Source organism: Hyaena hyaena, unplaced genomic scaffold (genome assembly GCF_003009895.1).
Source record: "Hyaena hyaena isolate Hyena2069 unplaced genomic scaffold, ASM300989v1 scaffold_5, whole genome shotgun sequence".
In the NCBI taxonomy this organism is placed as follows: Eukaryota; Metazoa; Chordata; class Mammalia; order Carnivora; family Hyaenidae; genus Hyaena; species Hyaena hyaena.
The window spans coordinates 8,112,070-8,127,174 of record NW_024080637.1 but is presented as its reverse complement, the minus strand read 5'-3'; the positions used below and the strand labels follow the sequence as shown (position 1 = coordinate 8,127,174).

At 38.8% G+C, this 15,105-nt stretch overlaps 1 protein-coding gene across 4 annotated transcripts in view; it reads right to left on the bottom strand.

Moving 5' to 3' along the window:
* The window catches only part of ORC1 (origin recognition complex subunit 1), a 33,457-nt gene extending 18,397 nt beyond the window's left edge, over positions 1–15,060 (bottom strand). Inside the window, exons 1-7 of one of the 4 annotated variants that reach the window (XM_039238490.1) lie at positions 15,032–15,060; positions 14,792–14,921; positions 10,760–10,859; positions 8,632–8,731; positions 7,880–8,007; positions 5,632–5,810; positions 4,113–4,431 (exon numbers count right to left, since the gene is read on the bottom strand). In XM_039238490.1, coding sequence (XP_039094421.1) covers positions 4,113–4,431; positions 5,632–5,810; positions 7,880–8,007; positions 8,632–8,726 — 721 coding nt within the window. In that variant the 5' untranslated portion in view covers positions 8,727–8,731; positions 10,760–10,859; positions 14,792–14,921; positions 15,032–15,060. Of the gene's footprint in view, positions 1–4,112; positions 4,432–5,631; positions 5,811–7,879; positions 8,008–8,631; positions 8,732–10,759; positions 10,860–14,791; positions 14,936–15,010 lie in introns of those variants that run through there. The other 3 variants (XM_039238508.1, XM_039238499.1, XM_039238517.1) reach the window with 3 other exon arrangements.
* Positions 15,061–15,105: the final 45 nt, after the last annotated feature.

Here is a 15,105-nt window from a genome sequence, read left to right as displayed (position 1 = left end):
GAACAGTTGCAGGTAAGGTGAAGAAAGCCATTTACACCTGTGTGGTGAATATCAGAGTAACTCATGTCTAGATTAATATATAAATGTTCTGGGGTCCTGGTCTCCCTCATACCTCATTTCCCCATCCTTCTGTTAAAAACAATTTATCTAAAAATTTTTCATCATATTCCCTTTCCTCTAATTATGTAACTATGTCAAGTCTAAACTTCTTACCCTGTCAAGGTCCTGCAAATTCAACAGTCAAAAAATACTGTCATTTATTTCTAAATGGTGATGTTGCTAATTATTTCTTTAGTAATCTTCTGGTATTTCCCAAATGTTTTACATATTTATACTCAGCTCCTAAATATACACCGTACTAAGAAGCTACCAAGCACACAAATAACTTATGCCCAACAAACTTGGCATATACGCAAAGAATTCAGAAGGATTAATGACACATAATAGGATGAGCTCTCAGAACTGCCATGAAGTGGCTTCAAAACATTAGAAGTGAAAAAAGTAAGATGAAAAGGATATATCCAATATGCTACTCTACTGGATAAAAAAAAAATTGTATGTATGTTTCAGTATATGCTTGTGTGTGTGTATCTGTTTTTAAAAAAAAAACAGAAAAAATAAATCAGAAACTAATAAAGTTGATTACCTACAAAAGATGGAATAGAAACAGGGTATAAGGGCAAAGAAAGGAATGGGTCTTTTCTTTTTTTTTTTTTTTTTAAATTTTTTTTTTTATTTATTTCTAGGAGAGAGAGAGAGAGAGAGCGTGAGCAGGGGAGGGTCAGAGAGAGAGGGAGTCACAGACTCTGAAACAGGCTCCAGGCTCTGAGCTGGCAGTCAGCACAGAGCCCGACGCGGGGCTCGAACCCACGAACCGCGAGATCATGACCCAAGCGAAAGTCGGACGCTTAACCGACTAAGCCACCCAGGCGCCCCGGAATGGGTCTTTTCTGATTATACTTGTTTTAAATAGTTTTGACTCTTATTTTATTGTTTTGCCTGCTTAAAAACATTAATCAAAGGTGGGAAAGACACTAAAATTAAACAGAAATAAAAGAACCTCACTACACATCACCAATAATATAACCATCAGAGGAAAAACAAAAACAAAAACAAAAACAAAATAACTTTACTCCCTCACTGGGATATATTCTAAAGGCATAAAGAACTGCAAATAAATTTTGAACTTTGGTTGTTAACTACTGGTAGTAGTACTGGTATAGCAACTGTGAAATTACTTTGTACCAGGATTGCTCCTGAGAACCAGGGCTCTTCTTAAAGAAGAGAGATACAACTATGGAATATGGGAAGGTAAGGAAGTACCTTGTGGTACAGATTAAAAGTATCAGTATGAATTCAAGAGTTTTAAAATACATATTTCTGGGGTGCCTCAGTGTCTGACTTCAGTTCAGGTCATGATCTCACGGTTCATGGGTTCGAGCCCTGCATCAGGCTCTGTGCTGACAGCTAGCTCAGAGCCTGGAGCCTGTCTTCAGATTCTAGATCTCCCTCTCTCTCTGACCCTCCCCTGCTCATGCTGTCTCTCTCTCTCTCTCTGAAATAAATAAAACATTAAAAAAGTAATAAAATAAAATACAATACATATTTCTTGCCTCTTCCACTAGGATCTAAAAAAAATGTCATCCTAATAGCAAAGCTTTGGAAGATATAGGGCTCAGCATTACTAATCATTAGGGAACAATTATGCAACAATGACATCCCTCATATCCATGAGGCTGGCTACTATAAAAACACAGAAAACACTGAGTGTTGTTAAGGATGTGGGGGAAATTGGAACCTTTGTGCACTGTTGATGAAAATGTAAAATGATGCAGCTACCATGGAAAACAGTATGGTGGTTCCTAGAAAAATTTAAAAAATACAACATATGACCTAGCAATTCCACTTCTGGGTATATATCCAAAATGAAAGCAGACACTTGAGCAAATATTTATATACCCATGTTCAAAGCAATAATACAATAGCCAGAAGGTAAAAGCAACCCAAGTATCTACTGACAGATAAATGGATAATCAAAATGTGGTACATATGTACTATAGACTATTATTCAGCCTTAAAAAGAAAGGAAATTTTACCTCAAATAGTCAAAGCAATCTTGAGAAAGAACAACAAAGCTGGAGGCATCACACTCCCTGATTTCAAACTATATTACAAACCTACAGTAATCAAAACAGTAGGGTACTGGCATAAAAACATACACATAGATCTATGGTACAGAATAGAGAGCCCCCAAATACACTCACACACAGTCAATTAATTTACAAAAAAGGAGCCAAGAATATACAGTGTGGAAAAGATAGTCTGTTCAATAAATGGTACTGGGAAAACTGGAGAGCCACATGCAAAAAATGAAATGGGACCCTATCTTCCACCATACACAAAATTCAATGCAAAATAGACTAAATAATTGAGTGTAGACCTGAAACCATAAAATTCCTAGAAGAAAACACAGATGGTAAGCTCTAAGACATTGGTCTTAGAGACGATTTTTTGGATCTGAAACCAAAGCAAAGACAACAAAGCAAAAATAAACAAATGAAACTACATCAAACCAAAAAGTTTCTGCATCAACGAAACGAAAAGGCAAATTTATGAGTGGAAGAAAAATATTTACAAATCATTTACCGAAGAAGGGGTTAATATCCAAAAAAAATACAAAAAACTCCTATAACTCAAAAGCAAAAAACAAACAATCTGATTAAAAAATGGCCAAAAGATCTGAATAGATATTTTTCCAAAGAAGACATACAGATGGCCAACAGGTACATGGAAAGATGCTCAATATCACTCATCATCAGGGAAATGCAAATCAAAATCACCACAAGACAACACCTTATTCCCGTCAGAATGGCTATTCAAAAAGACAAGTATTGGTGAGGATATGGAAGAAAAGAAACCCTTATGCACTCTTGGCAGGAATGTAAATTGGTATAACCACTGTGGAAAACAGTATGGAGGTTCTTCAAAAAATTAAACAAATATCATACAATTCAGTAATTCTACTTTTGTATATTTATCTGAAGAAAAGGAAAATACTAACTTGAAAAGATAAGTGCACCCCCATGCAGTACTAGATACTATAGTCAAGATATGGGAGCAACTTAAGTATCCATCAATGAATGAATAGATAAAGATATAGACATATAAACACACACATACACACAGAGGAATATTTTCCAGCCAAAAAAGGAATAAAATCCTGCCGTTTGCAACAACGTGGATGGACCTTCAGGGCTTCACACTAAGTGAAATAAGTCAGAGAGAGAAAGACAAATATTATATGACCTCACTTATATGTGGACTCCAAATTTAAAAAGGTGAAAAAACAAAAAACGAGCTCATAGACAGAGAACAGATTGGTGATCACCAAAGTCAGGGTATGGTGAAATGGATGAAGGAGGTCAAAATATACTAACCTAAGTCATAAGGATACAGTGTACATGGAGATATAATGGCAACTATTGTTAAGAATACAGTCATTGCATATCTGAAAGTTGGTAAGAGAGTAAATCTTAAAAAGTTCTCATCTCAAGAAAAACTATTTGAACCATGAATGGTGACAGATGTTAACAAATCATTATGTTGTATACCTGAAACTAATATAATACTATGTTAATCACATCTCAATTTCTTATAAAGAAGGAAAACTTGACACATGCTACACACGGATGATCCCTGAGGACATTATGCTAATTTAAACCAGTCAGAAAAGGGTAAATTTTGTACGATTCCACTTATATGCGGTATCTAGAGTAGTCAAATTCAGGAAAAGAAAACAGAACAGTGGTAGTTGCCCAGGGATGGTGGATGGGGGAAATGGGAGTTACTGTCATTAGAGTAATGACAGTTTCAGTTTTAGAAGATGATGGTTGCACAAAACCATAAATGTACATAATGCCATTTAACTGTACACTTAAAAATGACTAAAATGGTACATTTTATGTTATGTATGTTTCAACATGTGTTCAATCAGTACCTGGCCCACTGCTCAATACTATTGCAGTAACTCAATACTACAGCATGAGTTAGTATTTTATCACATTCCTTTAATCTCAATATTGCCCACCATGACCCATCTCACACTTACTTACCATTGAGCTCCAGTCTCTTCTTTGCTCTAGGGGTGACAGGATGGGAAGGAGTTCGGCGAGATTTGGAGGTAGAGTGCCTTGATTCAATCCTTTTGATTGCATGCTCTGCTGTGGTCCTAGAAGGGCTTTCTATGCTCTTAGTCTTGGTTCCCACAGGCTTCTGGCTCCTCGGGCTGCCTTCTTGTAGCTTATCAAACTCTGCAAATAGTTCTGGGGATAGTGGTCTGAATACCTTCTCATTCCAAGACAGTTTCACAAAGAGTGTCTTCTCATCTTTCAGATCCATAGGTATCACTTCATCTGGGCCTAAAGCTACTACCTAAATTTAGGAAGTACAGGTGAATAGGAAGAAATGTGAACCAAATGAGCCAAGGAATCCTTCATGAGAGCCATGATTAAAAATCATTTAATCTGTATCCTTACTTGTAATGTTACTCTTCCAAACTAAAGAGGCACAGACACGGCATAGCAAATTTCCAGACTCCTGGCTGATACTCCAACCTCAAGCTATTTTTCCCCCAGTCCAATCTACTCAATCATGTCAAATTTCCCCACAACAACTTCTGTAAAGACGCTTCCCCGCTCAAGCCCATAACTCCCAGCTCTAGCAAGATCTAATTATTAAACTGGTTTTTGGTACCTTCTAAAATCCGGACCACCTCTACCTCCTGAGTGTTCAGTACTCTTTCAAATGGCCTTCCATCACTATTTCAGCTTGGTTTGTCACAGCCCTGCTTTCCCCCCAGCTCCCATCATGTTCCTGCCTAAATACCTTCTTCCCACTCTGCCTTTCAAAACTGACCCATTTTGCTACTTCAACTTCTACATCTCCCTTTTACTCCTTTACTCTTTTAACTCCAGAGACAAATTATTTTGAGGCATATGTTATGCTGGGCTCATAGACTGGAAAAAAAAAATCAGACTATGGTCATGTCATATCTAAGTCTCTCTGCCCTACCATTAAACCAAATACTTAATCACCATGAGACCATTAGTTCATATCATGATCTAATCCCATTTTAGGGACCTGAAGTAGCTCAAAAAAGAACCTGTATCTTTGTTTCCAAACCAGTGTCTCAATTCATTCTACAGCTCATTGGAACCTGATTTATCACAAAATCTCATAAAACAAATTTGCCCTAAGCAGCTAACACTCTTGTACTGATCTACTCAAGGTGAAGTCCTCATTTAAGCAAGTGTATTCAGCCTTGCAATGTTTTATGTCTGCCACAATCACAGCTAAATATAATTTCCCACTGAGACACATTTGCTAACTCCTGCTCATCCCTCAGGTCACAACCTAAATGTCACTTCCTCCAGGAGGCTCCTAACACACGGTAAGTGCTCTCAGTAAATAATTGTTGAGATGAAATAGGCAGGCAAGCAGACAAGATGACAAACAGGAAACATGCATTTCCAAGGGGTAAATTAAAGCCAGTAATATTTCTGAGGTCATGCAGTTTAGGCGGCAGCCAGAAATAAGCTTCAAGATAGAACTGAGTGTCAAGGCATCACCCACCTGCACATGGCCAATGATGGTCTCAGCACTAATGTTGCTGTTACAGGCGGGGTAATCATACCAGAATATCTCCTGTGCTGCAGGCTTCCGGCCCAGCAAATGCCGTTTACTGACAGGCACTTCACAGAATCTGATAAACCACTGGACTCGAGCACGTTTCTTGGAATAAGGTTCAGAATCTAGAAGGGATAGGTGAAAAAGGAAAGGTTAAGAAAATGCAAGAACATTTTATTAAACACATCCTATGTGCCAGACACTGTACTTATCATTGACACTAGTTGAGTAACATATTATTTTTAATCCTCACATTAACCCTACAAGACAGGTGCTATGGCTATTTCCTTTTTATAGGTAAAGTAATCAAGTTACAGGGACCTTATGTAATTTGTCAAAGGTCACAGGACCATCCAGCAATAATCTGACTCCACCAGCATCCATGTCCTTCTCACTTTCTTCCACTCCCTAATAAGGCTATCAGTCATCAAACAAGTTACAAAAGGCATTTGAGAGGATCAATTCTAAACACAGGCACTGAACAATCTGGCAAATCAGGGGGGATTATAAAGAAAGAAAGAAACCACCAAAAATAGCAAAACAAAAAAAAAATTGTGGCAAAAATTAGAGCATCAGCCGCTGAGGTGACTTCTAGTAAACACATGCTTGCAAATTTTAGCTTTATCATTATAATATACATGAACATCAGCATCAGGTCCAAGTGAAAGGACATACACAATCACTATTGCCACCATCATCATCGCCTCATCTCTTCAGAGACAGACAGAAGCCACCCAATGGAGCACCACAAAAAGATTCTAAAATCTATACACAAAGGCCCATAATTCAAATACAAAAGCCCACAGTGCCGATGTGCTCCCCCTGGTGGATGTTAGTTTGATGAGGTTTTCTTCCACACTTGTCAAATAAACTTCCTATCTCTATAATGTACATCTTTATCCACTCACTGTATCAGTTCTTTTTTAGGCATACAAACTACCTCAGGAATAACTACCCTGTCATTTACCACCTAGCTTTTGGAAGACATGATTTTATGTAGTTTCTAATTGCTATCTTTCTTTTTCTTTTTGTTATTTTAAAGTTTATTTATTTTTTAGAGAGATAGAGAACCAGCCAGGGAGGGGCAGAGAGAGAGGGACAGAGGATCTGAAGAGGGACTTGTGCTGATAGCAGAGAACTTGATGCAAGGCTTGAACTCACGAACCATGAGATCATGACCTGAGCCAAAGTTGGAAGCTTAACCTGACTGAGCTACCCAGGCACCCCTGCTATCTTTCTTTTTAAATTCCCCTTTTGGAACTTTGCCCCATTCCCACCTTTCTGCACTCTTCCCTGCTTTGCAGAGGGTTAAAAGCTCAGAAAATCAGTTGAGGGCTGTGAGTGTGGACATACAGCCTCTGGCTAACTCTACTTTCTCTTTTGTTCCTCTAGAATTAGGGGCATTAATGGCTTTCTGCACTTACTGATCTCTGGGAAATACTACCTTTTGTCCTTCCAGCCTTTTTAACACTTATAAACAAGTCCCTATGGGTAAAACTAAAGATTTTTTTGTTTTCCTGATTGAACATCAACTGATATACCTTTCCAATCCAACTTACCTCCTCCCTTGTAAGAAATAAAAATAAAAAAGTTACATTTGCAAAATTCATCACTAATTTCCTCATGCTAAAATTAAAGGACACTGGGGCACCTGGGTGGCCCAGTTGGTTAGGCATCTGGCTTCCGCTCAGGTCACGATCTCGCAGCTCATGAGTTCAAGCCCTGCAATGAGGCCTGGAGCCTGCTTTGGATTCTATGTCTCCCCCTCTCTCTGCCCATGCTCACTCTCTCTCTCTCTCTGTCTCTCAAAAATAAACATTAAATATTTTTTTAATTAAATTTAGAAGAAACATTGGTATCACAGTACAAATCACCTATTTTTTTCCTTCCCCCGTCTTCCTAAATTCATACTTTATCCAAAACTGCCTTAAGGATCATTTTTACCCACTCTTAAAAATAATAGAAAAGCTAAATTCTTGAACCCTGCCAATCCCATTTTTACCCAGTACTGCTCTAGTGAGTAAAAAAGTTTACTAGATGTAAGAGGGTACAGCTAGTACTTAAGTGATCCTACCTCAGAATCTAGGGTTCACACCCTATATACTGCTATGAACAGAGAAATCAGCGATCAGAAACCTTGCAGCTCCCAATCATTCATGATAAGGAATGGTTCTCATTCCAGCCCCAAACTCACCATCTTCAAACAACTCAACCAATTTAGCAACATATGGATTTTCATCATCATCCCCTTCAATCAACACGAACTGTCCAACTTGAATGTGAATCTCAGTCAAACCACCTTCTATTTTGACTCTCATTTCTCTAGGAAGGAGAGAAACATGTTAGGAAATCACTTAGAGTGGGCCACCTCTTCTGACCCTCTGGGCACAGATGAAAATGCTCTCCAACTGGAAAATTCCCTAAATAGTTTCTCTTTGATGACCAGTTCTCCTATTAGAAAACCAATTCACCCCGTAAAGTCATGTGTAGGAAGAGATGAAATGGGTAGAATTGTTTCAGTGTGAATGATTAATCCAGAGGCCTTACTATGAACCCTAACCTCTCTGTTATTGACAAAGAAAAAAGACTTCCCAAGCATGAAAGCTGCCCACTAACAGCATCAAATTTTTCAGAGACCTCTAGGGCTGAGAGGACATCTAAACAACATCAAACACTACCCTGTTATTATGCAGAAATACACAGAACCCACCTTAAATAGATATAACATTATCATATATACCAAATTTTATTAATGACATGTCTTCCTCGGTCACTGTTTTATTTATTCATCTTACACCAAACAAAACCCTTCCTTATAATCCATTCATATTTACAGTCCCTCAATTCTCAATCTGTAGTAACTAGAACAGGCTGGATACAAGTTATTAACAGTTTAGTGTAGAAAAGCTATTATTTCCAGAACACTCAACAGAGTCCATCACTTACTTGTAGATGTGGTAGTGTAGTTTTTGATCCAACAATGGCCTGCCAACCCACGAATAAGTTTGTCTGGTCTTCAGCCTTGTAGAGTAGTACGCCATGGCTCCTATGTAAAAGTCACTAACTCTGAGTTAACAGGACAATGCTCTCATGGACTCTAGCACACAGTTCCTCACTTCAGTGAGTTCAGCCTACTCTTCTGGCCCCCTACTACATTTTAGATTTAGAAAAGATTTTCTTTGAGGAAAAAGTCAAGCTCTACACAAACTAAACACAGTCTTCATAGTATTGATACTCTTTAGTATCATCTGCGTATGTCTTGTACTATGCCTTCTCTCTTCCTATGCACGGTCAATATGTAAGAAAGGAAACTACAAATATTGAGAAATACCTATTAGCTACAATGCACAATGATAGGTATTAAACATTCAACAACTCAACACTAAAGGCAGTGATACAATGGTTGTAAGCATCTTCATAATACTTATAATCTAGATAGAGATAAAATATAAATGCACTGAAGGACAACTAATAGTATGAAGAGCCAAGTGAAAGAGCCAGAGGGACTACTGCAAGTTAGAGAACCAGGTCTTAAGGCTGTTGAGGTAGCAAAGGCTTCCTACAGGGGTTTTCAGAACTGAATACTGAATAGTAAGTAACTCTTGATAAGATAAAATTAAATGAGGGATTCTAAGGGATGGAGGGAAAAACATACAAGAGGCATTTAGGGAAATGATAATGGGTTTTATCAAGTGTATCCTCACACTTATATTAAAGACAAAAACAAAACCTCTCTGACAGCTGAAAGGAGTCCTTCCTTTTACATCGGACAGACACTAGCTATAAGCCATGTGAACAGGTGAAAAGAAATGCTTCTATTAAAGTACACAGGGAAAAAAAGAGACACTTTTACTGACGAAAACAAAAATGTGAATGAAAAATCCAAGGATATCTAACAATCCTCTTTACAATTTGAAAGCTGCAATCTATTAGTCCTAATAATAATGCCAATCTACTATTTTAAGTTTAAGTAATTAAGATAATAAATCTTTCCTCTAAATTCAATGCTTTTTTTATGAAACTAAAATTTGACAAAACCAGGGCAAAAAAAAAATTTTTTTTAATCCTTCTGACAGAATTATTCTGAATTACTGATGGACCAATAATTTCAGTCTGTGTTGAAAACAACAGAATTATAATAGCATAGATACATCCTGATTAAACAAGATGGTTTCCTAAAGTTCAGTAGCATGTCCTATATTCTACTTGGGAACATTCTGACCTATAAGATTTTCAGCTTTTAAAAAAGGTATTTTTTATGGGCACCTGGATAGCTCAGTTGGTTAAACCTCTGACTTCAGCTGAGGTCATGATCTCACAATCCATGAGTTGCGAGTCCTGCATCAGGCTCTCTGCTGTCAGATGGCCCATTTGGGATCCTCTGTCTCCCCCTCTCTCTGCCCCTCCCTTGCTCACGCTCTCTTTTTCTCAAAAATAAACATTAAAAAAAAAGAACATTTAAAAAAATAAATAAATTAGAAAAAATAAAAAAGGTATTTTTTCGTATACTTTGAGGAAACTAATTAGCAAAAAGATACTAAGTAAGTCATTAGTAAATACATAGCTTACAAATGATGCCTAAATAATTGCTCTTAAGAACATTCAGGATACTAGGGGCGCCTGGGTGGCTTAGTCGGTTAAGCGTCCGACTTTCGCTTGGGTCATGATCTCGCGGTTCGTGGGTTCGAGCCCCGCATTGGGCTCTGTGCTGACTGCCAGCTCGGAGCCTGGAGCCTGTTTCAGAGTCTGTGACTCCCTCTCTCTCTGACCCTCCCCTGCTCATGCTGTCTCTCTCTCTCTCCTAGACATAAATAAAACATTAAAAAAATTAAAAAAAAAAAAAAGAACATTAAGGATACTACATACTTCACACATAGGACTATTCAAATCAATCTAATTTTAATTAAGTACATCACAGAAATGAATAGCAAAGATTGATGAGTAAAAACAAGTAGACTTGTGCTCAAATAAAAAATGAATGTGAATTCATTATATCTAATAATCTTTTGGTAAAAATTAGCAAAATGGTTTGAATCACAATAAATGTTCAAGGAAATAGAGAGCACTAACTTACCTTACAATATGTGTTCCTTTTAATGGATGATCGAACACAGAACTGTCAATAGTAAACTTGGAACTTTTCACCTTTCCACAATGCAATCAGGCAAAATAAGCTAGAGATAACAAAAGGTGCAAATAAATTACAGATCTCACTAAACTCTGCCATTAAACAAAAAAGACTGGAATATCACTTGAGAGTGCTTTGCAGCAAACTGGTCAATCTCCCAGAAAACTTTCTATAATTCCCGAATAATCTAAGCATAGAATAAATCACCTGATTTGTCACTTTGACTATGATATTTGACTATACTGAAACAACATTCTCATTTTTTCAATCCCCAAATTGGCAAACAGAAGGACAACCACCTATAAGGTACTCCTGTATACCTAAGGGAATCAAATCCAAGCTCTCAGCTTTTTAAAATACAGATAGTATTTTAGCTTACTAGAGCAGACATCCTCCTTCAAAAACCAATCCAAGATAATATTTAACATTCCCTTTCTAGGAGATCGTGAGCTATAATTAATGAGACCAGTATGTGAGGTGTCTGGGTGCTTGGGAGAGAGAGCCTGCTTGGGACTCTCTCTCTCTCTCCTTCTCTTTCTGTCCCTCCCCACCTCAAAAAATAAAAAAATAAAAAATAAATGAGACCAGTATATGGACACATATGTACAAGGGTGGGTGATTACCCTAGGCTGAACAAGCAGGGATATCAGAAGAAAGACTGTTGGGGCTTGGACACATAACCTGCCTCATACTAGTCTACCACTACGCTTCAGGCCTGATTTTCCAGACTTTAAACAGATCAAGGTTGTTGGTGTCCTTGTACATTTGCTGTTCTCTCTTCTTGCATATCTTTGCAGGGATGGCTCAGGTCTCAGCCGCAATCAAACTTTCTCAGACAGGCCTTCACTGATATCCAATGGAAAGTTACCCTCTCGCTCCCTTATACTGTCCTTCATGTTTGATTACACCACCCTATGATCAAAGCAATAACCACCATGATACTTTCTTATTTATTGTACCTCCTACATTAAAATGTTAACTTCCAGGGGTGCCTGGGTGACTCAGTTGGTAAAGCATCTGGCTCTTGATTTTGGCTCAGTTCATCAATCTCATGGATTCATGAGTTCAAGCCCCACATCAGGCTCTGTGCTGATGGCAGTGAGCCTGCTTGGGATTCTCCCTCTCTTTCTGCCTCTCCCCTGCTCACACTCTGTCTCTCTCAAAATAAATAAATAAACTTAAAAAATCATTAGTGTCAATCAATACCAAATGTGGTATGGACAGAGAACAGCCAGAATTCTCATACACTACTGAAGGCATGTAAATTGGTAAAAACGCTTTGGAAACCTGAACATATGAACATCGTATGGCCCAGCAATTCCAACAGAATATATCTAATAGAAAAACATACAAACCATCAAAAGACATGAACCAGAATATTCATAGCAGTACTACACAGTAATGAAATTCAACTATAACTGAACACATGGGGAAAATCTCACAAAATAACAATGAACTAAAGAAATCAGACACCAAAAAAAATGCTATATTGATTCCATTCATATAAAGTTCAAAAATAGGTAAAAGTAACCTATGGCATTAGAAGTCGGAATAGAAGAGGGGCGCCTGGGTGGCTTAGTCGGTTAAGCGTCCGACTTTCGCTTGGGTCATGATCTCGTGGTTCCTGGGTTCGAGCCCCGTGTCGGGCTCTGTGCTGACCGCCAGCTCAGAGCCTGGAGCCTATTTCAGAGTCTGTGTCTCCCTCTCTCTCTGACCCTCCCCTGCTCATGCTGTCTCTCTCTCCTAGAAATAAATAAAAAAAAAATTAAAAAAAAAAAAAGAAGTCGGAATAGAAGATAACCTAGGTGACTGAAAGGGAGCATGGTGGGGAAGTGGGATGTTTCTGGGACACGGGTCATGTTTCTTGATCTGCATGCTGGTTGCACAGCTATGTTCTCTTTAAGAAAATTCATTGACCTATATATTTATGATATGTGCACTTGTCTGTAAATAGTTATTTTCAATGAAAAGTTCAAAAAATTAATGGAGAGTCCATCTAAAGAGGCAGAATAAGATGTCAAGCCTCTTTAAACCATTGTAAGAAAGTTATCACACTTTCTTACCTTATGGCCCAGCATTTCATCTCACCCACCACCAGTAGAGAGATCACCCAAAAGGGGTGGTAAATGAAGTGGAAAGGCAGGTCTGACTTGGTCTAGCAAAGGCTTTGGCTTCTAGAAGATACCCACAACAGGCTCTTAATGTTGCAGATACCAGAAATCAGGAACATACACACCACCCAGTGCGAGGTGCCACACCCAAGGAAAACATAAGGGAGTTATGGTTGCAGTAGAAATGATAGCAGATACATATTGAGCCATTATGATAGAAGGTGGAGCCAAAACTCTTTATACATTTATCTCATTTAATCCTCAAAATAATTCTAGAACAATGGTAGTACATACTAAGTGCAGAGTGTACTCAATAATAAATATTTGCTGAATGAAAGGTAGGTGCTATTAGCCCTTCAAAATGATTAACTTGTTCTGGGTGGCTTGATCAGTTAAGCATTAGACTTCAGCTCAGGTCATGATCTCACGATTCGTGGGTTTGAGCCCTGCCAAGTTGGGCTGGGCTGACAGCTCAGAGCTTCAATTCTGTGTCTTTCTCTCTCTGCCCCTCCCCCACTCACGCTCTCTCTCAAAAAATGAATGTTTAAAAATTGTTTTTAATGATTAACTCGTCCCAATGTTACAGAGGATGGCAAAGCCTTAATTAGAACCCTGAGCAGCCAGATTCCAATAAACTCTAAACCACTTCACTTTACAACACCTGTGTGAAAGTGGATAGATACTCTTAATACTTAGAACTTGTTTCTTGTGCTTACTACAACAAGTCAGGCTTCCCAGCCACTAACTGGGAAGTCAAATGTTTCTCAATTTTCTTACCCACAAATTGGGGATAATAATAGAATCTTCCTTCTATTCAACTAATATTTATTATTCACCCATTGCATGCCAGACCCTATTCTAGAATTATGTGAGAAAATGTAAAAATGGTAAAATCACTTCCCCACTCCCTTAATTCCTTGCATTTATTTTTAAGAGACAGTGGTTGTTGTTTTTTTTTTTTAATAATTTGATGAACATTATGAAACCGCATACAACTCACACAAAATTTTGCTTTTACTTTCAGGGGATTCAAAAGCCTTCTAACATACACATATTGCCCTCTATTACATTAAAAACTGTTGCAGAAGGACTTGGTAAACTATGCTCTCACATCCAAAACCTCCGTTGGCATTCACAAGTACCCAAAAACAGCACAGAAGAAGGTATCACTTTTACAGACAACTAAAAGCAAAAACTGACACATCTAATCATTGTAGTTTTGCAGATAGTAGCCCCGGATAGGAATCTTACATCTCATGTCTCTAAGTCCAGTGCTTTTTCCAACTGTGAAAACATAAGGCCTTTCTATTCTGGGGTTAGCCTAGTGAAGTAAAAGACATGCCATTGGACTCCTAGAAAGTAGATGGATGAGAGTCCAGCAGTTAAGAGCAGCTCATCTGGAGGTAAACAAAAGATATGGTTAGGAGACCAGGCTTCTTACTCACAAAAAGCTCAATTGCTACATCCGTAAAATGGGGTCATAACTTCTGCTGCTTTGCCTTCTCTGTCGTGCTTGGTTCACGATGGCTCAAAGGAGAAAAGATGCAAATGCAGCACAAGGGCAAAACCGATAGAAGATATGGTTAAGATTATTAAATGAGAATCTCTGGGCGCTGCGGCCAGGAATGCTTACGCTTTTCTGCCGTTGGGTTCCGGTTTCCCCAACTGCAAACTCTCCGTCCCTGATGGAGGGGGAAGCCTTTTACAAATCGGAATGTGGAAAAGAATGCTCCTAATGGGCTTAGAACTTAAAAGGCGCTTAATTAATATCTGCTGAATAAATCAATGATTGAGTGCGTCCACAGAGAAAAACTTCCGCAGTCTCCCCGGCTCAGTTCCCCCTCCAGCCCCAGAACTCCACACTCACCAGGCGCCTAGGCCCTCCGCTCCCACCGTCTCCGCTTCAGGAGCTCGCGGAGCCGCAGCAATTCTAACCTGCCCCAGCTGGATCCTCTTAAACCCACTGGCCGCTCGCCGGAGGCAAAGCAGAGGCCTAGCTAGGAAATGAAAGAAGATGGAGAAAAGAAATCTTCGCGCCAAACGTCGTGGCCCCGCCCCCAAGCTGTCCATACGTTCAGACACCAACCAGTCCTCCAGCCCCGCCCACCTAGGCCGGGATGCAAGCCGTTCGTCCGCAAACGCGCAGCAGCCATCTTTGATTCGGTCGGCGACGCTGTTAAG